Below are 23448 nucleotides of genomic sequence, written 5' to 3' on the forward strand. Positions count from 1 at the left end.
GACACCTCCTGGCAGAGAGTCAGGGCCAGGACAGGTGAGCCTGTGTTGGTGTCAATCCAATACTGGGTTTTCACCCTTGCTGGATAGCTTGGGACAAGTTATTTAAGCTGCCTGAGCCTCGGTCCTCTTGCCTGTAAAATGGAGAAGCAAGCAATACATTGAATAAATGAATACAAACAATAGCAATGAGGGCACCTTGGGATTGTAGAGCTGCAGCCCCTCCTCCCACCCTGGGCCCCAAGGGGGACTTCTGACCCCCGCTCTGCTGTCCTGCAGCACCCACAGGGGCATGCATGTGCGTCCCCACCCACGTACAGAGCGAGTGCTTCACTCTGGACACAGGATCGCTCAGGGACACAGGATGCTGTGGTAGAAAGAAGTCAGTGGTTCCGAGTTCACATTGCTCTCACTGAGTCCTTGCTCCTGACCTTGACTTGGTTCCTTCACCTCTCTGAGCCTTTGTTTTCTCGTCTGTGATATCCACATGGCAAAGTTGAGGTGCAGTTAAGACAAGAAGCAGATCTGTAGAATACCATGTGCATGCCACAGTTGAAGTTGCAGAAGGAAAAACAATCAGAGCCACTCATGTTATTGAAGATTTCCTATGGCGTAGGTGCTGTTCTGAGCCCTCCCCACGTGTTGTCTCCTTTAGTCTTCACTGCGGCCCACTGACTGGACTCATCCCTGTCCTCACGCTCAGGAGGACGCCAAGGCACACAGACGTCTGATGTATCTCGGCACATGGGTCATATTAATAATAGGATAGAATTATATATATATTTTATATTTTATATATATATTTTATATTATACTTTATATAGGACAATGTATTTACGTTGTTGAATATTTAACAAGTCACCGGTTAAAAATACATTTTTCTTTATTTTAAATTTAATATTATTTTCTCCTTTTTGGGGTGTTAATAGCTTTTGATTAAAAAATCAAATTTTATGATTAAAGATGTGATTTTGAGGTTGCTAAAGTGTTTAAAGTTTTATATTCCGTTTCTCTAGCCGAAATATCTTTCTCTGAACACACACATTTTTTTCTTCAGTCTCAGAAGGAAAATTACATCTCACAGATAACTTACACTTTGTTAAATGCTGACCTTTGTAAGTTTTTCTTTATTTTTATTTTTGAAATGATTAAGATATATGATCTACAGAATTGGAAATTGTAACTTTTTAAAGTACTGAGAAACTTTAACCCTGTTATAATTATTCTGCAAACCTTTAAAGGGATCTATAGTCAGAACAACTAGATGAAAAGGTCCGATAGATGGAAAAATATAGAGGGTCATTTGTAAGCTGCAAGTTCCTGACTTGTGTTTCCCGCCCACTTGCTTGCTGTGCCCCTCTGGTCTCAGAATGGTTTCCTACCCTGGGTTCGTGGGAATTGGGAAGGACACTGTTTGATTCATTCTTTGGAATACTGAGGATTTTGAAAAAGACAAGACGGGCCAGTTTTGTCACTTCCTGTCGTCTGATCAAAAGTTTGAGGAAGAAACGGGAGTAACTGAGAGCTGCTGCTGGGCAGCGGGCACTTGCCTGCTTCTGACCCCTGGTTCGCAGTGGGGCCTGTCAAGTCGTCGTGACCTCTGGTCTCCTTAGAAGTGCCTGATGTTGGCTGCACCACAGCAGGTCTGCTTGAGAGCCTGGCCTTTTGGAGCAGAACTGTGTGCTCCTCTCAACAAAGGCGGCTTGTAGATGCTGGAGTAAGGCCTCAGAGGAAATCCTCACCAGCCTGAGTGTTTGGGGCCTGGCTGCACTTGTCTTTCTGGGTTTGTCAGGCCAGTTTCATTTCTGTCCCCAGGAGCCCAACAGGCATCATCAGTAAGATAGGCTAAACTCATGGAATACATGAGTCCTTCCCCTTCAGCCACCGGGCCCAGACAAGGCATTCCTGGGTAGTGGTATATACCAATAGGGAATTGAATCTCCGAGAAAAGGAACAGAGTTGGGACATGGGGGGAGCTGTCATTTGCTCAGTTCAGCCCAACAAAGATTGCCCAAGCTGTGCCTGAGCTGGGTCTTGTACTGGGTGCTGTGAATCCAGATTGACAGCCCGGGCTGTGGTCTATAAGCTCTGAGCATGGGAGTCAGTGGGGAGGAGGGGCCAGGGGCGGGTGAAGTCTGAGTTAGGGGGGCAGGAGCAAAAGCAGGGCAGGGAAGGGTGAGAAAAATTGTGGGGTGTGCCTTGATTCTCAGTGTAAAGCGGGGAGTGGGTGAGGACCGTGAGAGAGGAGACTGGAGAGGGACTGGGTCTCTACGCGGAAGGACAGGCCATGTGGCACAGAGGTGAGAACAGGGTCAGGGTTCAGATCGCTCCTCTAGCACCTATTTGCCAAGTGACCAAGGGCAGTCACCGAACTTCTCCTCATCTGTACAGTGGGGTCGGTGATAGTTTGGGTTAGGTAGGGGATGATGTTTAGGTTCTAGACGGAGCCCAGGCGGTTGGAATTACTCTTGAAAAGTCCTTAAGTCATCTGTGGGATAGAGTAGCCTTGGCTTTGTGGGCACAGCTTTGCCCACTAGAGTTGGGGGTCACCTGGTCGGGCACTGGGACCGTTTGTGTGAAGGTGGCTCTCCAGTCTTCCCAGAGAATGGCTCACAGGCTGGGAACCCAGGGCACTCCTCCTCCCACTCACCGGCAGTCTTGGTCCCATCCTGCCTCAACACCTGGCCACACATCCTTGTGACTGATGACGGGTTTGCTTGTGGTGGGAGGACATGAGGAGAGATCACATCTTCTGGGGTGGGCTGGGCTCAGGCTCTGTGTGTGTGTGTGTGTGCGCGCGCGCGCGCGCGCATTCTCACATGCATGCATATGCCCCTGGGGCAGGGCAGGGAGCACCAGGAAGGGCTCTGTGAGGTGCACCTACATGCTCGGTGCAGGGAGAGTGTGCCTGGACTGCGAGTTAGAAGGAGGCGCCCAAAGCCACACCGCGAGTTCCCTTTCAGTAAGAGGACAGCGAGGGCTCTAAGCAGGGGAACAACACAGTCAGATCAGTGTTTTATTTCTTTATCTAGCTATGTACTTGATTTTATTTATGTGTGGACAGTATACACCTCTGTTTAAAATTAAAAGATATGGAAGAGGGCACCTGGGTGGCTCAGTCGTTTAAGTGTCTGGCTCTGGATTTCAGCTCAGGTCATGATCCCAGGGTCATGAGATCGAGTCCCACATCAGGCTCCATGCTCAGCAGGGGGTCTGCTTGAAATTCTCTCTCTGTCCTTCTGCCCTTCCGCCCCACTCATGTGCGTGTGCACTCTCTCTCAAATTAATAAATCTTCAAAAAAAAAAAAAAGGTACGTAAGAACATGCAGTCAGGTTTCCTTCTAACTCCATCCCAATTCTGTCACCTAGCTACTCTCTCAACAGACAACCAAAAGTTAGTTGTTTCTTTTGCATTCCTTCAGACATGTTTTATGCATATGGAAGCAAACACTCAGATACAGCACACATAGACACACACACACCTTTTCCCCCTTTAAAACACAGATTACATTGCTCTGCCCTTTGTTCTTCTCACTCGCTCCACCTTAAGAGACTGTTCCACAGTAGTAAATAAAGAGCTTCTTCATTCTTTTTCATGGCTGGAGAGTGTTCTACTGCATGGATGTAGCATTATTTATTTTCAACATGTCCCCTACTGATGGACATTTACATGTTTTCCAACTGTACCTACAACAAGCATGAACATGTATGTGGGCTTGGCTGAGTCAAAGACAATGTGAATTCTGATAGCTGTTTGTGAATTGACTTTCATAGAGGTTGTACTGATTTAACCTGGCTCAGTGTATGAATCAGTCATATAGTTGTAGAAAGTTCCTTCTGGGAGGCTGTTTGGATTTCAGAGGGACAAGTCCCAGGTGAAGGACAAGTCTTTTCCCATTAGGGGGCAGCTGATATGGGCCTGACGTGCGTTATGGGGTTTGGGGCTGCAACAGAGATGGATCCCAGAGGTGAGTTGGTGATTTGGTAGATATGAGAGGGAGTCTTATCAGGTGGTGAAGTTTTTAGGCCTCAGTTGTTTAAAAGGTGTAGGTGATAGAACCAGTTATACCTCTCTCCTGCCCCTCTTATAGCTGTAGCAGAGGCCTAGGCCCTACCCCCTGGTAGGATGAGGGAGATGCCAATGCTGATGGCTGTGAGCACCCGCCTGCCCCTCCAGGCCCTATTGACTACAGCTCTGCTCTGTCCCTGGCCCAGGGTGAGGTAGAAGAAAGGGCCGGGGAGGGCAGAGCACAGGGGCAAGAAGGACAGCGGGGACAGTCTGAGTCCTACCTAGAGCCAGACACCTACTCTTTCTCCCCGGGGAGGTCGGAGGAGCTGTGCAGGTCAGTGGTGACCAGGGAAGAGTGCTTCAGTAGTGGAGCCAGGCTCCCTGGTGTCTGGTGGCCTTTGGTGCTAGTTGGTCTAGAGCAAGTAGCCCCGTGATTCTGAGTCCCACCTTCTTTGAAACAGTGGTTGTGGAGATTAAGTGGTTGACTAGCACACAAGGCGAATGTGCCAACAGGAAAGACTGCCCCTCCTCACCTTCCCTCCTTTCCCAGGAGTGAGCTTGGGTCATGAGTCACCCATAGAGCAGTCTTCCTTGGTATCACCATGAGGATAATTTGGTCCTGAAAATCCCTTCTGGGGCAAAGGGGAAAATATCTGCATATTCCTGTATCCCCAAAATAACACCTTTTCTTTCTTTCTTTTTTTTTTTTTTTGTGAAACTACTTAAAAATCCTATTAAAAAGGACACATTCCCTTCACTGGCTAACATTAGTCTTCCTAACATGGGTCAGGGCAGTTTCCTTTCATTGACTCCTCTGTAATTTGTCCCTCTGCTGTTGTTCAGCTCAGGTGTGGCTGTGTATTTAGGGCATGCTCACAACCAGGCATGCATGTGTAATACGGAATGCACACACACACACAGCACTCCTATATGTACACATGCACACACATGTATGTATGGAGACACCCACACACACTTACATATATGGTATTCAGTTGAGGTACCTGAACCTTGGATTGCTCCTAGCCTTCCTGAAAGAGCAGGAGCTTCCCCCCCAGAATGGAAAGGACAAGAGGAGTGAGTGGCTCTAGTGCAGCTGTGGGTGGGAGGGTCACGACGAAAACCAGCCACTGTGAGGAGGAGACCCAGGAGCTACAGAGGGGACAACCTCCGGCCTCCACGTCAGTTTTCTGGTCTTTCTGTCTGCTCTCTTGGCAAGGCCGAATCTCTAGGCATTTGCCAAGTCTAAAACTGGGATATTTGCTGCTTGGACATTATTTCCTAGGTAGGATGGAATGAAAATGAGAAGATTGAGGCAATAAAATGGTGTGGGTTTTGGGGTCCCCCAGCTCTGCTGCATGCTGGCAGTGGGGCTCTGGGTGAGCTCTCTGTATTTCACGGGCCTCAGTTTCCTCCTCTCCAGATGAGGTAACACGTCCATCCTCATGGTGGTTAGTCATGAGGGCTCCCGTGAAATCACGTGGTCAGAGTCCCTCCCCCGCGGCCGGGGCTAGAAGGTGTGTGGTGGTCATTCATTTCCCACCCCAACCACTTTTATCTTAATACTTTAATTTGGCTGATTTTGCTTAACCTCAAACATCAGGCCACTTTCTGCAGAGTCCTCTCCCCCATTTCCCTTTCTAACCTTGTCTTCTCTCTCCTTGCAGGGGCCCAGATCATTGATCTGATGATGCTGGTCATTGATGTGACCAAAGGGATGCAGACCCAGTCAGCGGAGTGCCTTGTGATTGGGCAGATTGCCTGCCAGAAGCTGGTTGTGGTGCTGAACAAAATAGACCTCTTGGCTGAAGGGAAGAGACAGGCAGCGATTGATAAAATGACCAAGAAAATGCAGAGGACCCTGGAGAACACCAAGTAGGTTTGTTGATGAGTAGAGTATCCACTTGTATAAGCTGGCCCTGGGGCACAGGTCATTTCATTAACACAGATTAGGCAGGCAGGTGTCAGCCGTGGGTCCTAATAAGTGGGATCTTGCCTGGCATTTACTCTCATCAAGGGTAAAGGCTAAGATGCTGTTGCAAGAGACCAAAAAACACAGAAGCATAAGGAATCCAGAAGTTGATTTTCTAGGTAATTTCCTAATGTGAATGGTTGGAGGGGGTTCTTCTCTGCACAGCATTCGGAAACCCAGGCTTCCTCCATCTTGCTGCCCTTCTACTGTAGGGTGTGTCCTTGTCCATGTGGTCAAAGCCAGGCATGGGCACTACTGCGTTCATGTTCGCAGGAGGGTCCAGTGTGTCAGGAATGCCTGGACCTAGAAGGGACACACACCCTTCCGAAGGATTCTGTGGGTGAGGGAGGACTCAGTCCTACCTGCTCATGTCACGCATGCCGTGGTGTCAGAGAGCCTGGGAAATGGATCCCCTCACCATCTGCTTAGCTGCAATTCGGTTATCAAAAGGGGGAAATTGGGTTTTTGGGTTTTTTTAAATATTTATTTATTTATTTTTGAGAGAGAGAGAGAGAGAGAGAGAGTGAGAGCGCACAAACAGGGGGAGGGGCAGAGGGAGAAGCAGACTCCCCGCTGAGCGGGGAGCCTGAGGTGGGACTCAATCCCGGGACCCCGGGATCATGACCTGAGCCAAAGGCAGACGCTTAAACGGCTGAGCCACCCAGGCGCCCCAGTGGAGATTGGTTTTGGTGGACGACTGGATGTTTCTGTCTCAGAGGCCTATAAAATTGGATGGATGGATGGATGGATAGATGGATGGATGGATGGATGGATGAATGGACAGACTTTGCTGTTGGAGGGGAGACCGGGAAAGACAGAATCACAAAGGACTGTCGTAGTATTTCACACCAACACGTTTATGATTTTGCCTTGCGGAAAGTAGGGAGTCTTAATGAGTTTGTGCAAGGAAGTGGCTGAAAGGTTCTCCCATCCAGAGATGGCTGGCGGCAGGTGGAAGGATGGCTTGGTGACGAGGATCCAGGGGGAGAACAGACAGGGAGAGGCAGCGTGGTGGTGTTCCCAGGGAGAGAAATGTGGTCTGCGTTAAGGCTGTGGAGGGAGGGGAGGCTGACCTGGGGAGACCTTTAACAGGAGAAGCAACAGGCCTTGTCAAGTGATTGACTCTGCTTACCATCCATGGGGGTGGCAAGGTGGCAGTGCTGCTGGGCAGCCTCGGGGGTGGTAGGAGGGGTGGGGGGACGGAGAGCTGCCCACTCGCTCAGGCAGCCGCAGGAGTGACTTACTCTGATGTGGTCAAGAAAATGAGAAAATGTCCTTGTTGAGCACAGAGTGTTGGCAAACCTCATTGTTTTATCAATTCCTCTCTTCCTCTCCGGGCCAGCGCCTTTTGATCAATACTAAATAGCGGTCACTGGGAGACAGCGATGCTTCCTCTTTGCTATGCAGCCCGAGACAATATCCTGCTCCTTCCACCTCTCCTTCTCCTGCCTGTGGAGGACAAGCAAGTAGAGAGTGTTTTTGTTTCCCCGTCATAAAGATTGATATGCCTTCCCATTTATGATTTTTTTTTTTCAGATCCAACACCTGCAGCTCTCCCTCAGAATTCTCAAGTTGGTTAAATTAAAGCTCCAGGCCTGTGAATGGGCCAAATATGTCATAAAAGATTTCCTAGCGCTGCCTTTTGTTAGCAAAATTCATCAATCCGATAAAATCGACACATTTAGATAAGTGTTGCATAAGAATTCAGACTTTGTTATTCCCAACGGAAGTGGATATGAGACTGTAAAAAGGAAGATAAAAAATTATATCTTCTTTTTAGTGAGTTATTTGATCTCCCTGCCGTTTTATTTACTTGTCAGAAAGGGGAGAACAGGTCCTTTGGACTCCTGCATAAAAATCCAGTACAAAGCCAGTATCATTTGCTATATAAATGGGACCTTCTGGGAAGGGCTTGGGATACTTTTAAGGGTGAATTAATACTAATTATTTTGAGTGGTTAAATTTAAGGCAGATTCTCACTTTGCATTTTAAATTACTATTCCTATTTTAATTTATTGCTTAAAGGTCAAATTATGGACTTTATCACACATCCAGGGGAAATTGTCCCCCTGAAACCTCTTCTGTCCTCATTCAGTGCCCAGAGGGCAGAGAGAACAACCCCCATACTGGAAGGGATTGCCCACTGATGGGTTGTAGCCAACGGGTTCAAGGGCCCCCGGGCCAGGCCAGGTTGTAAGAGAACATTAGCTTTCACCTCTGTGCAGCAGAGAACTTTAAATTATTTTAAGTGACCATTTCCTTTCCTTAGGGCCCCTTGTGAAGTGAGTCTTTTGTAAATGCTGCTCCAAATGCGAAGAAACTTTCTACCTAAAAAGGAAAAATTTGGACTGACGAATTATGTACGTATCAAAACCTGAAAATATGAAACCTGTTAAAAAACATAACTTATTTTTTCCCATCCAAAGAGCAATTGAAAGAAAATTGGAAAATAGAGAAAAATGATTAAAAGAAAGAAGAAGCCCCCCAAAGATTTCTTTTCTCAGAATAGCTGCTGACATTTGGGTTTATTTCATTCCTATCTTTTCACTGTGTATCATATTACCCCCCCTTTTTCCTCCACATTACTTTGATTGTAGTAAAATCTGCATAACATAATATTTATTATTTTACCCGTTTGCAAATATACAGTTCACTGGCATTAAATACACTCACAAAGATCCCGGGGTCCTGTGATAGAGTCCTGCATCTGGCGTTGGGCTCTTTGCTCAGCAGAGAGCCTGCTTCTCCCTCTGCCTGCAGCTCATCCTGCTTGTGCTCTCTCTCTCTTTGACAAATAAATAAATAAAAATCTTTAAAATAAAAAAAAATTAAAAAAATTCACAAAGCTGTGTGCCCATCACCACTCTCTATGCCAAAAACTTTTTCAGAATCTGCAACATAAACTCTGTACCCGTTTAACAAGAACTCCCCCTTTCCTCCTCCCCTCTCCTCCCCCACCACCAGCAGCCTTTATTCTGCTTTCTCTTTCTTTAATTTTGGCTATTCTAGGTACCTTATAGAAATGGAATCCTGTATTTGGTTTTCTGTGTCTGGCTTATTTCCCTTAGTGTAATGCTTTCAGGGCCCATCCATGTTGTAGCCTGTGTCAGATGTCACTCCTTCATAGTGAATAGTGTTCTGTTGCGTGTATATACCTTATTTTGTTTGTCCATTCATCTGCGGATAAATACTTGGCTTGTTTCCTTTTGGTTATTGTGAATAATGCTGTATGAACATTGGTGTACAAATAGCTATTCAAGTCCCTGCTTTCAGTTTCTTTGGGTCTATACCTAGGAGCGGAATTGCTGGGTCATGTGATAGTTTTATGTTTAACTTTTTTGAGGAACCACCAAACTGTTTTCCACAGTGGCTGCACTCTTTTACATTCCCACCAGCAGCAGTGTGTGAGGGTTGCCATTTCTCCACATCCTTGCCAACACTCATCATTTTCCCTTTTTTTGAATAGTTATCCTAGTGGATATGAAGTGGTATCTTGTTGTGGCTTCCTCGACCCCATTTTGTTGGTTTATCTCCCCTGGTTTTATTGAGAAATAGTTGACATACATGAATATATAAGTTTATGGCATGACACCATGATGGTTTGATTTACATATGTTGTGAAATGATTATCACAGTAGGTTTAGCTAACATCCGTCTTCTCATAAAAATACAATAAATAGAAAAGAAGGAAAGAAAAAAGGAAAAAAAAAGTTCCTGTGACGAGAACTCCTGGGACCTACTCTCTTAACAGGTTTCCTGTATATCATGTGGTAGTGTTAGTTAGAGTCATCACATTGTACCTCCCGTCCCTAGGACGCATTTATCTTGTAACCGCAAGTGTATCTTTTGACCACTCTCTCCAGTTTCCTCTCCCCCCACCCTCTGCCTATGGTGACCACAAATCTGCTCTCTTTCTGAGTTTTGTTTTTTGTGTTTTTGTTTTTGTTTTTTTAGATTCTGCAGATAAGTTGAAATCACACATTATTTGTCTTTCTGTGTCTGACTTATTTCACCTAGCTTAATGCCTTTGAGTTCATCCGTGTTGTGGCAGATGGTAGGATTTCCTTGTTTTTTATGGATGAATGATATCCATTATGTATTTATATACACCACAACTTCTTTATCCGTTCATCCATCGATGGACACTTAGGTTGTTTCTATGTCTTGGCTATTGTAAATAATGCTGCAGTGGACATGAGGGTGCAGATGTCTTTCCAAGTTAGTATCTTCATTTCCTTTGGATATAATCCCAGAAGTGGATCATATGATAGTTCTATTTTTGATTTTTTGAGGTTCCTCCATACTATTTTCCATAGTGGCTGCAACAATTTACACTCTCATCCACTGTGCACACAGGTTCCCCTTTCTCCACATCCACACCAACATTTGTTAACCCCTTGTCTTTTTGGTGATGGCCATTCTAACACACTTATGAAGTGATATCTCATTGTGGTTTTAACTTGCATTTTCTTAATGACTAGCGATGTTGAGCATCTTTCCATGTACCGGTTGGCCTTTCAAATATCTTCTTTGGAGAAATGTGTATTTAGGTCCTTTGCCCATTTTTCACTCGGGTTTTGTTGTTGTTTGTTTTATTGTTGTTGTTGAATTGTAGGGGATCTTTATATATTCTGGATATCAATCCCTTGTCAAATATATGATTTGCAAATGTTTTCTTCTATTCTGTAAGTTGACGTTTTACTTTCTTCATAGTATCCTTAGAAGCACAAAAGTTTTTAACTTTGATAAAATCCAATATATTTATTTTTTCTTTTGTTGTCTGTGTTTTTGGTGTCCTATCCATGGAATTGTTGCCAAATCCAGTGTCATGAAGATTTTCCCTAATTTCTTTTCTAAGAATTTTACAGTGTTAGCTCTTAAGTTTAGGTCTTTCATCTATTTCTATATATGGTAATTTTTTATATATGGCATAAATTTATATGTGGTGTAAGTTAAGGGCCCAGCTTCATTATTTGTATGTGGATATCCAGTTTTCCCAGCACTATTTGTTGAAAGGATTGTCCTTTCCCCTTTTACCCTTGTCAGAAATCAATTGATCATACATGTGTGGGTTTATTTCTGAGTTCTCTGTTCTGTTCCATTGGTCTATATGTCTTTCCTTATGCCAGTACCACACTGCTTTGTTTATCTTTGTAGTCGTAAGTTTCAAAGTCAGGATATTGAGTCCTCCAGCTTTCTGCTTCTTCTCCAATATTATTTTGGCTATTTGAGGCCCCTTGCAATTCCTGTATGAATTGTAGGATCTGCTTTCCATTTCTACAAAAAATGGTTGTTGGCATTTTCATAGGGATTGCTTTGAATCTGTAGATTCCTTTGGGTAGTACGAACATCTAAACAGTGTTAGGTCTTCCAATCCATGAACATGATGCCTTTCCATTTGTTTAGATCTTCTTTAATTTTTCAAATCAGTGTTTTGTAGTTTTCATTATATAGGTCTTTCACATCCTTGGTTAGATTTATTCCCAAGTATTTAATTCTTTTAGATGTCATTATTAAGTGGAACTGCTTTCTTAATTTCCTTTTCAGATTGTTTTTAGTTAGAATACAGAAACACAGCTGGTTTTTATGTGTTGATCTTGTGCCCTGCAACTTTGCTGAATTCAGTTCTTCCTTTTAAACATATAGTTGTAATCATGAGCTATTCTCATTTTTTATTTCTGCTTTCATTACTTAACATTTTGTATAGCACTTCTTTATGTAAGCATCACTCCATTGTAGGCCCTTTAGATTGGCATAAGTTTTCCTTCTTATAAATAAGCAACCCTGGGGTGAACATCTTCAACCATCCTTAAACATTTTCTGTATTTTCGGGTTTTTTCCTTCTGAGACATTTCCAGGTGTGAGATTACTGAACCAAGGGCACAAGTCCTTTCAAACCTGTGGTTGTACACTGCCCTATTCTTTTCCAAAAGGGTTTGCATCATTTACACAGATATTCACAGCTACCTTTGGTTTCTAATTTTAAAATATATTTGAAACTTAGTAGGGTAGAAATGGTATGTTACTCTTGTTTTAATATGTGATTCTGTAATCAATGGGGACGTTAAACATTTTTCCTTTTTTTTTTTTTTAAGATTTTTATTTATTTATTTGACAGAGAGAGAGACAGTGAGAGAGGGAACACAAGCAGGGGGAGTGGGAGAGGGAGAAGCAGACTCCCTGCCGAGCAGGGAGCCCAATGTGGGGCTTGATCCCAGGACCCTGGGACCATGACCTGAGCCGAAGGCAGACACTTAATGACTGAGCCACCCAGGCGCCCCAACATTTTTCCTTAAGTGTATTAAATAGTTGTGCTTTTTGTGTTTGAATTAGGTCTATACGTTTTGTCTGTTTGCCTCTTGTGATTTTTAATGCTTTCTTTTTGATTTTCAGGAGCGTTTAATACTAACAAAGATGTTGTTATTAATTAACCCTTTGCCTATCGTGTTTGCTACAAATAAGTCTTCAGCATTTGTTGGTTGTCTTTCCATTTTACTTGCTTTTTTTGACATGCAGAAGTTTCTAATTTTTGTGTAGTCAAACTCTTTGATTGTTTTTCTTTGTGATTTCTTTATCTCTGAAAGCATTTAAAATTACTCTTGCATAAGTATTTATCAATGTTAACAGAAATGAAAATAGAAGATAAAAATGTACTCACAATCTCGTCAGTGCATCAAATTAAAGTGTTCTTTCCCTAGGATCCCTGTCAGTCTTTCCCAGATGGACATAATTTGAGGTAGTTGTTATCACAACATTGACACTGTTCTGTGTTCTAGGCCTTTCTGTTTATTTTCCCACTAAATGTTATCATCTGACAGCATCCTTGATGCATCTTTCTCTCAGACTCCCTCTGTGTTTCCTCCTCCTTTTTAAACACTTTCTATTTCCTTGTTTCTGTTTCAGCCAAGGCCATCTGCTGAGATCCCACCTGGGGCTCCCTTGGCCCTGCCTCCCCTTCCTGGGGTTGAGTGGAATGCCAAATCTCAAGTGACTGGGCTGCTGCCCAGCTGACTTACAAGGTGTGCGTTTCCTACTAGCTTTGTGGCTGACTAGCTGTGTGGTCTTGGGCAACTCACTTTATCTTTCTGAGCTGGCATTTCTTCTTTTGTAAAATGGGAGCTGATAAGTTTAGCCTCACAGCATTTGTTCTGAGGGAGCATTTGATGGCACATAGTAGGTTCTTAACAATCACAGCAAACACCTACTGTGTGCTTGGCACTGTACCAGGGATTTCTCATATACAGTCAATCAGATCCTCACAGTGACCCTGGGGGAAGGTTTTGTGTCTGGGTTGACTGGTGAGAAAACTAACATATAATAAATATTGGCTGCTTTGAATTTCACTATTCCAAACCGAAAACTTACACGTTTCCCCTCCTTTTCAAAGTTTGCATTACACCACTTTGCTTTTATGAAAGACCTACCTTATTAGTACCTGTGTTCGCTAATGAAGGAAATCCAGAGATTTTTGTTTTTATGAAAGAAGGTGAAAAGCAATGATAGTGTACAGTGTCTGCTTTGCCGCGAGTCCTTAGAGTGGCGCTGCTAAGCCCCTTCCCCAGGAACTACACTCAGCATTCAGCATCAAGCCGCCATCGCTTTGAACTGTGTCTGTGAGCATCTGTGCCTTATGTTGATTTATTTTGTGCATCTGTTAGTAGATGTGTCCTAAGGTATCAGAAGAACCTAGGAGAGATTATTTTTTGGGTCTGGGAACACTCATTTTCCCATATAAATGAATGGTAATTGCTTCTTCACTTTATGCCATTTTGCCTTACTGAAGATTTCATAGGAATGGCCTACTTTCAGAAAGTGGGGAAACTTGTACTTTATTTGTTTATGTCTTTTACATGAGTTATACACACAACGCACATGCACATGCACATGCACACACACTTTTTTTTTTTTTTAAACTTATCTTAGATCGTTTTTGTGTGTTGTCGAAGGTCAGGCTGCATGCCCAGTCAGCATGTCTGGGCTTGGTTGGAACCGTGATGTACCACAGCTGTGAGGGGAGTCTGGAGGAGGTGGTGGGTGCTGGGAACAGGAGAAGCACTTGAATGTGCTCCAGGTCAGCTCCTGCCTGCACTGCTGAGCTGTGGGGCTGGGCCCAGGGCTCTTCCTGACATCAATGGTTGGAGCCTCTTGTGCTCCTAGAACCCAGACACCAGTCTGGATCTGAAACTCAAGGCAAGAGGGGACTTTTGTCCCCTTAGGGGCTGCTGAATTTTACTTCTGCCTCTAAAAGCCAGGATCCCCAGTTGTGTGGCATGTTCAGGAAATCAGCAAGGCCAGCTTCTCTTGAGCCTGGGAAAGGGCCAGAGACTCAGCCCAACACACTGTTATGTTTTGTTACAATACATTGCCCAAAAGGGTTTGGATAAAAAATAATTGAATTTCCGAAGGCTTTATGGTTAATCGCTGGAATTCTTAGTGCACGCTTTTAGCCTTCTCTGTCCCCCTGGGCCTTAGGTTCATGGAGTGTAAGCAGAGATGATGCACATGTACTGGGCCCTGGCTTGTGGTTGGGTCCTGGTTCACTGATTGCCGTGGCTGGGGTCCTCCCTGTGGACTGAGAATGGACTCTTCCTCTCCTCCGTCATGGGAGAGGCCTGGACTCTGGACTCCTACAGACCAGCCACTTACTCTCTGGGCCCCCTAGCAGCTCCGGGCAAGTCACTTGGCTTCTCTGAAAATAGGGGTCAGAGCCCCTGTTCATGGGGTGTTGAGATCGCACGAGAGCATGTAGCATGGTGCTAGCACAGAGCAGGCTATCCACTCCTTTCCTCTCCTTTTCTTTCTTTTTTGCTTGTGTTTCTTGCCTTCTTTGTCTCTCTTTCCTCAGTTTTTTTATTTCTTCCCTCACTATTCCTTTCTTTTCGTTCTTTTTCCTCCCTCCTTCCCTTTCCAAAGTCTCTCCTTTCTCTCTGGGTGTTGGCCTTCCCAAGGCAAATATCTCAGTCCTGCCACTTCTGTGGGGGCAGCATGGTCTGTCTGAGCTGCTCTGGAGTTGATTGGTGAGTGGGTCACAGGCCCTGTTTGGAATCTCTCCTGTGAACTTGCATCATTTTGTCACACTGACCTTTGGACAGCCAGTGGCTCCTGAGATTGTTTAGCTTGCTCTTTAGGGAACTCCAGCTTGTCAGAGTTACTTCCTTTCTTCTTTTAAAAAAAGTCTGATTTTTTTTTTAAGGGCATGGAGTCAAAGACCAACTGAACTGAGCCTGCCATGTTCTAAAGAGTGTACCTCCTATACACTTGGGCAGGGAAGACCAACTGGTGGAGGAAGTAACAGCGGGAAATTTGCCTAGCAGCTCAAGAGGAGAGCTGAGTTAGCTTCCTCTGAGTAGTGTGGGGGCTTCTGAGAAGGTGGATTGGCTTCTGGTCTGGGAGTCAGGAATTCAAATTGGTTTTATTATTTTTAGAAAGAGAGAGGAGTGTGTGTGTGCATGCACGAGTGGCAGGGAATTGAAGGAGAGGAAGCGAGAGAATCTTAAGCAGGCTCCACATGTGGAGCCTGATGCAGGGCTTGATCCCACAACCCTGAGCGTATGACCTGGCCTGAAATCAAGAGTTGGATGCTTAACTGAGCCACCCAGGCACCCCTCGAATTGGTTTTAGAAGGGCAAGTGATAACCAAGCAGGGGTGAGTTCAAAATATGTGATGCAGGTCAGGGCACTGACCACTCAGAAGGGATGCAGGCAACTAATGGCTGCCCTGGTTCTAAGGACTGTTACCAGACTCCCCACCATGCTTTCCACACATTAACTTATTTGGTGGGGGAGACAACCCTGCAGTGTAGGTCATGCTGTTTTCTGTAGGACAGGGAAATGGAGGGAAATGGAGGCTGAATGAGGTGGAATGATAACTCAGCTCTGGATTGGAGATTAGTTCTAGGGTCCTAGGCCTTTTGCTCAAAATCCCATTCTCTCTGCCGTGCCTCAGATTGCCTGTCACCAAGGTTAGGCTTGGCTGGGCAGAGGAAGGGAGGAGAGTGGAGGCAGCAGTAGGATAGAGTTTGGCACCAGGCAAGGGCTTGAGTTTTCACCTGTATTTCCAGGGGGGTTGGTGAGTTGAGTCAGTGTGAGGAGGCTGGGGCAGACCATAGAGGGCCTTGTGGACCAGCCTGGATGCTGGGCTTCATCCTGGGACGGTCATGGAGTCCCTGAAAGTGTATAAAGGAAAAGGCTGATACCTCAAAATGGTGTGGTGGTGTTGCTGGAAGGTCATCATAGCCATGGTCAGTGCCTGGTATAGGCCCATGCACAGACTTTGGAGAGTAGTTGGCCTGGGATGGTAAGGGCCTGACCCAGGGTGGAACTTGTTGAGAATGAAAATCAGGGGCTGGATTGGAGCCAGATCCCAAGAGAAGAACTAATCAAATGCAGTGACTGAGGAAGACAGTGGTGACCATGCAGCCAGTGATGGCTTCAGAGACCAGGGAAATGTTGTTCCATGATCAGAAACCAAGGAGATAGGATTGGGAAGGTGCTTGCTGGCAGAGAATGAGACATGACTATAGTGTTGGAAAGGGTCCTTGCCTGAAGACACAGGTATGGGAACCATCCACAGAGGAGCCTTGGCACAGGTCATCAGAGTGTGAGGAGCTCCTGGAGGACAGCAGTCCAGGGGGAAAAGAGCTGGACTCTAAGGGTGCTCTTGGGAGAGACTTGCTTGCAGTGGATAGGGAAGGAAGAAGGGCCTCTTGAGGAGGCAGAGGCCCTTGATGGAGGACCATGGGAATAAAGGCTTGGGGTTGTGCGTGAAGAGGGTGGGGAGCTAGCTGACTGATGTTCACAGACAGGGAGAGAGTCCGAGGGAAGAACATTGACTTGACCACTGGAGAGTTGCTATTGACCTTTAGGAACTTAGTTCTTTTCTGTGACCCTTCCCCCATTCCTCTTACAGTTAGAGTTGGTACTCTCAGTTTGTGCTCCAGACCCTCTTGCCCCATTGCTTTGGGAGCCTTTTCTATGTTGGGTAACCTTCATGGAGGCCAGTACAGAGGAGATGGCTTAGTAAATATCCCTTAGCTTGAAAGGGGAGACAGAAGTGATGTGAGGAAATCAAGCATAAGCTCCTGGTGAGTAAACAGAAGTGGTATTGATTTTGAAATGTGAGTGGGGAGAGTATTGGGTATTGATTGAAATTGGGTATTGATTGAAAGTGGCCAGGGGTGGGTGGTGTCAAGCAGAAGGGTTTTCCCCACCCCAAGAGAAGAGAAATGTGGTAATGCAGAACGACAGAAGGCACGAGTCCAGAGACAGCACTGGAGGGGTTGGTGAAGGGAGGCTAGGGGATAGGGGTCAGACAGGGGGTTCCTTTAGACATGGCAGGGATACCAGAGAAATAGTGGCAGTAGATATTTTTCTTGGATTCTTGCCTTCTGTTGCCTCTTCTTGTACTGGGTCCTTTGTCCTGCTTCCCATTGGGTATCAGAGTGGGGAAATGTAAAGGAATGGCCAAGGGTCTTTAGGAAGATGAAGAAAGTGATATTATTCAAAATGAGGGACTTACACTATATATCAGACAAAAGAAGTCTGAGGTTGTACTTGGATGTGGCAAAAATTCATGGAGAGCCTTTTGGGAAGATGGCAGAAAGTAGGAGCACCAGGAATCTGTTTCCCTATCTGCATAACAATTATAGTGGCAGAGTATGTCTGATATAATCATTTTGGTACACTGGAGTCTTGAAGTCTTGCAAGGGAGGGCTTAGACATTAAATTGCGGTCATTTCAGTCAATTTGAGCTCTTGGCACAATAGCAGCTATCCAGTCCCCATCCCTCAGTCTCATGGCAGGCACCTGTGCAGGTGTTCCTAGAGCAGCTTGTACATAGCTCGCAGGAACCAGAGTGGGCAAAAATGCCCTGTTCACCAAATATCAGAGATCTGTGCTCTGATCATATTGCTGCTTCTGATCACAGAGGTGCAGACAAACAGGCAGCCATTATTCTTACACATCCCTCCATCATTACAACCCCCCTCCCTCCAGCTGAAGTGATTTCTGAAGAATTTGAAGGATGAGTGCTTTTTTTGTTGTTGTTGTTCCCCCTTCATTTTTCTCTTTTTCCCCTTTCCAAAGTCAGACATTAAAGACTAAGACTTTCAGAAGCAACTGCAAACATATGGGGGGAAATTACAAAGTGAACATGCATGCCCAGGGGAAGACTCAGATAAGACTTGAGAAGACTTTATACTTCAGGCTGAGACAGCCTGCAATAATAAAAAGAAAAAACAAAACAAAACCCCAAGAGCAACAACAAAAAACAGGAAGAATCTGATCTCCAGAGTTACCATATTATTTGACTCAAATGCCCAGGTTCCAACAAAAAAATCACAAGGCATATAAAGAAGCAGGAAAGTATGGCACAGTCAAAGGAAAAAGAATCAATAGAAAGTGTCCTCAAAAAAGACCTGATGGTAGATATACTAGACAAAGACTTTTAAAATAACTATCTTAAAAACATTCAACTAAAGGAAAATGTGGAGAAAATCAAGAAAGCAATGTATAAACAAAATGGAAATATCAATAAAGAGATAAACTAAAAAGAAAACTGAAGAAATTCTGGAGCTGAAAAATATAATAACCAGAAAAAAAATTACAAGAGGAATTTAAAAACAGATTTGAGCAGACAGAAGAAAGAATGGACAAACTTGAAGATAGTACAATGGAAATTAGCAGGTCTGAGGAACAGAAAAAAAACTGAAGAAAAGTGAAGAGAGCCTAAGAGACCTGTGGAACACCATCAAGTGGACCGACATACACATTGTGGGAGTCCTAGGAAAAGTGAAAGAAAAAGGCAGAGAGAATATTTGAAGAAATGATGGCTGAAAAGTTACCAAGTTTTATGAAAGACATTAATATAAACATCCAAGAAGCTCAATGAACTCCAAGTAAAATGAACTTAGACTCACAATGAGACATATGAAACTTTCAAAAGACAAAGACAAAGAGAAAATCTTGAAAGCAACAAGAAGTGACTTGTCACACACAAGGGAGTCTCAGTGAGATAATGAGCAGATTTCTCATCAGAAACTATGGAGAATAGAAGGCAGTAGACCCATATATTCAAAGTGCTAAACACACACACACACACACACACACACACACACACACACACACACACACACACAAATCAAGAATCCTATATCTAGCGAAACTGTCCTTGAAAACTGAGGGAGAAATGAAGGCATTCCTAGATAAACAAAAGCTGAGGGAGTTTGTTACCACTAGACCTGCCATGCAGAAATGCTCAGGAGTCCTGCACAGTGAAATAAAAAGAAACTGGATAGTAACTTGAAGCTCTTGATGAAATAATGATTTTACATGGGCAATTATAAAAGCTGTTATTATGGTGACATTTTGTGATTCCATGTATTTTTTCTACATGATTTAAGAGACTAATACATATAAAAGAACAAAGTAGTGATTTGTCTGAAACTAGTAGTATTGTAAATTTGGTCTGTAACTCTACATTTTGTTTTCTATGTAATTTAAGAGATTAATGTATTTAAAAGAATAATTAGTTTATGGTTTTGGGCACATAGTGCAAAAAGATGTAATTTTTTGGTATGAACAACAGAAAAGGATGGGGTCAGAGCTGTATAGAAACAGATTTTTTGTAAGTTACTGAAATTAAGCTGGTATAAATTCACATTAGAATATTATAACTTTAGGATGCTAAATGTAATCTCCACGTTAGCCACAAGGAAAATAGCAATAGAATATACACACACACAAAAAAACCCCACAAAAAAGAGAGAAATTTAACTGTTTCACTACATAAAATCAACTGAACACCAAAAAAGACAATAATGCAAGAAATAAGAGACAAAAAAGCTATAAGGCATATAGAAAACAAATAGCATAATGACGGAAGTCCCTCCTTATTAGTAATTTCTTTAAGTGTAAATGGATTAAGCTCACCAATTAAAGGACAAAGATTAGCAGAATAGACAAAAACACATGGTCCAACTATATGTGCTCTACCAGAGGCTCACTTTAGATCCAAAAACACAAATAGCTTGAAAGTGAAAGGATGGAAAAAGATATTCCATGCAAATAATAATCAGAAGAGAACGGGGGGGGGAGGGGACTAATATTAGGCAAAATAGACTAAGTCAAAAAAGATTACAAGAGACAAAGAAGGACATTATACATTAATAAAATGTCCAATACAGCAAGAAGATGTAGCAGTTATAAACATTTGCATGCCTAATGGAAGACCATCAAAATATATGAAGCAAAAACTGACAGAATTGAAAGTAGAAATAGTTCTAGAACAGTAGTTAGAGATTTCAGTATCACAGATTGACCAGACAGAAGGTAAGGAAATAGAGGAACACAATAAACCAACTAGTCTAACAGGCGTATACAAAACACTTGATCCAACAACTATAGCGTACATATTTTTCCCACATGCACCTGGGACATTTTCCAGGATAGGCCATGTGTTAAACCACAAATTAAGTCTCAATAGATTTAAAAAGGTAGATATCATACGAAATACGTTTTCTGACCACAACAGGATGAAGTTAAAAGTCAATAACAGAAGTAAGATTGGAAAATTCACAAATTTGTGGAAATTAACACACTTAAACAACCAATGGATCAAGGAAGAAATCATAAAGGAAATTAGAAATACTTAGAGATGAATAATAAACAAAACATAATATACCAAATTTATGGTATGCAGTAAAAGCAGTGCTAAGGGGAAAATTTATAGTTGTAAATTCTTACATTAAAAAATAAGAGTGATTTGAAATCAACAACCTAACTTTACAACTTAAGGGACTAGAAAAGAAGAACAAACTAAACTTAAATATAGCACAAGGAAATTATTAATAAAGATTAGAGATGAAACAGAGAAAGAAAAACAATAGAGAAAATCAGGGAAACCAGAAGTTGGTTTTGGAAAAGATCAACAAAATAGACAAAATCTATTAGTTAGATGGACTAAGAAGAAAAGAGAGGACTCAAATTATTAAAAATCAGAAATGAAAATGGGGACATTACTACTAATTCTATAGAAATTAAAAGGATTATGAGAGAGTACTATGAACAGCTGTACAAATTGGGTAACCTAGATGAAATGGACAAATTCATAGAAAACAAAACCTATGAAGACTTAATCATAAATATATCAACAATCTGAATACACCTGTAACTATTTTTTTTAAGACATGAGAGTAGTTATTTTTTTTAAAGATTTTATTTATTTATTTGACAGAGAGAACACAAGTAGGAGAACAGCAGGCAGAGGGAGAGGGAGAAGCAGGCTCTCCACTGAGCACAGAGCCTGATGCAGGGCTCAATCCCAGGACCCCAGGATCATGACCTGAGCCAAAGGCAGCCACTTAACCGATTGAGCCACCCAGGTGCCCCACACACCTGTAACTATTAAGGAGAGTAAATCAGTACTCAGAAATCTAACAAAGAAAAGTTCTGGACCTGATTGATTGGTGACTTCTATCTAACATTTAGGGAAGACCTAACCAATTCTTCCTAAAATTTTCCTAACAAATGGAATAAGAGAGAACACTTTCTGACTCATTCTTTGAGGCCAGCATTACTTTGATACCAAAGCCAAAGATACTATAAGAAAACTGAAAGACCTAAATCCCTTATGAGCATTGATGTAAAAATCTTCAGCAGAATGTTAGCAAACTGAATTTAGCAGCATATTAAAACGATTATACACCACAACTAAGTAGGATTTATTCCTGGAATGCAAGGATAGTTCAACATACAAAAATCACATTTTAATGTAATACACCACATGATCATTTCAAATGATACAGAAAAAGCATTTTACAAAATTCAACACCTTTTCATGATAAAAATACTCAACAGACTAGGAAGGGAAGGAAAGTACGTCAAAGTAATAAAAGCCATACATGAAAAACCCATAACAAACATCATATGCAATGATGAAAGAGGTTTTTCCTTTAAGATCAGGAACAAGACAAGCATTACCACTTTTTGCCACTTTTATTCAAGATAGTACTGAAAGTTCTAGTCAGAATGATTAGGCAAGAAAAGGAAATAAAAGCATCTAATTGGAAAGGAAGAAGTAAAATGATCTCTTCATAGATGATATGATCTTCATGTAGAAAACCACATATATTCCACAAAAACCTATTAGACCTTATGAATGAATTCAGCAAAGTAGCAGGATTCAAGACCAACTGCAAAAATCAGTTGCATTTTTCTACTTTAACGATGAATAGTCTGAAAAGTAAATTATGAAAAGAATTTCATTTGTACTAGCATCAAAAAGAATAAAATACTTAGGAATTAACTTAACCAAGGAGGTAAAAGGTTTGTATAATGAAGGCTATAAAACATTGCTGAAAAAAATTTAAAAAGTCATCAATAAATAGAAACACATCTCCTGTTCATGGATTAGAAGATTTAATAGTGTTAACATGTCAGTATTACCCCAAGCAATTTATAGATTCAACATAATCCCTATCAAAATCCCAATCTTGTTTTTTTGCAAAAATAGAAAAACCCATACTGAAATTCATTTGGAGTCTGAATGTTCCCCAAACAGCCGAAACATTCTTGAAAAAGAATGGGGAGTTCATACTTCATGATTTCAAATCTTACTACAAAGCTACAGTAATCAAAGCAGTATGGGTACTAGCATAGAGACAGACGTATACACCAATGGAATAGGATAGAGAGCCCAGAAATGAACCCTTGCATATATGGTCAGATGAGTTTTGACCAGGGAGCCAAGACCATTCAGTGGGGGAAGGACAGTCTTTCAATGAATGATGCTGGGAAAACTGGATGGATATCCACCTGCAAAATGATGAGAGTGGACCCTTATCTAACATCATCTACAAACATTAGCTCAAAGGGGGTCAAAGAACTATGTAAGACCTAAAACTCTCAGAAGAAAATTTTTAAGATTTGTGCATCAAAAGACAGAGTATCAACAGAGTAAAAAGGCAACCTACAGAATGGGAGAAAATATTTGTAAATCTGTATATCTGATAATAAGAATATATAGGCAACTTCTAAAACTGAAGAAGAAAAAACAAATGACCTGATTCAAAAATGGGAAAGATTTGAATAGACATTTTTCCAGAGAAAAAGTGTGAATAGCCAATAAGTACATGAAAAAATGCCGGCACATCACCAGTCATTAGGGAAATGCAAATAAAAACTGCAGTGAGATACCACCTCATATCCATTTGGATGGCTGTTGTCAAAAAACAAGAAAATAAGTGTTGGCGAAATGTGGATAATTGGAGCTTTTATGCAGTGTTAGTGGAAATGTAAAGTGGCACAGCTGACATGGATAATGGTATGGGGGTTCCTCAAAAAATTAGGAATAGTTATGTTAACTAAGTGGAATTTAAGTAAAAACTTAAAAAAATTAAAAAATAGAATTACCATGCAGCAATTCTACTTCTGGGTATATATATCCAAAAGAATTGAAAGCGGAGTCCCAAGA

General features: G+C 42.5%; 1 protein-coding gene across 2 annotated transcripts in view; it reads left to right on the forward strand.

Annotated features, from left to right (window-relative positions):
• EEFSEC (eukaryotic elongation factor, selenocysteine-tRNA specific) overlaps positions 1–23448 on the forward strand; it is a 257743-nt gene that overhangs the window by 92785 nt on the left and 141510 nt on the right. For both annotated transcript variants that reach the window (XM_028101802.2, XM_028101805.2), the window contains exon 2: positions 5674–5881. In XM_028101802.2, the coding sequence (XP_027957603.1) occupies positions 5674–5881 (208 nt within the window). The remainder of the gene's footprint in view (positions 1–5673; positions 5882–23448) is intronic.

The sequence above is a fragment of the Eumetopias jubatus genome, unplaced genomic scaffold, assembly GCF_037043125.1.
Source record: "Eumetopias jubatus isolate StellerSeaLion01/CBP00866 unplaced genomic scaffold, mEumJub1_p1.0 scaffold_1, whole genome shotgun sequence".
Lineage (NCBI taxonomy): Eukaryota > Metazoa > Chordata > Mammalia > Carnivora > Otariidae > Eumetopias > Eumetopias jubatus.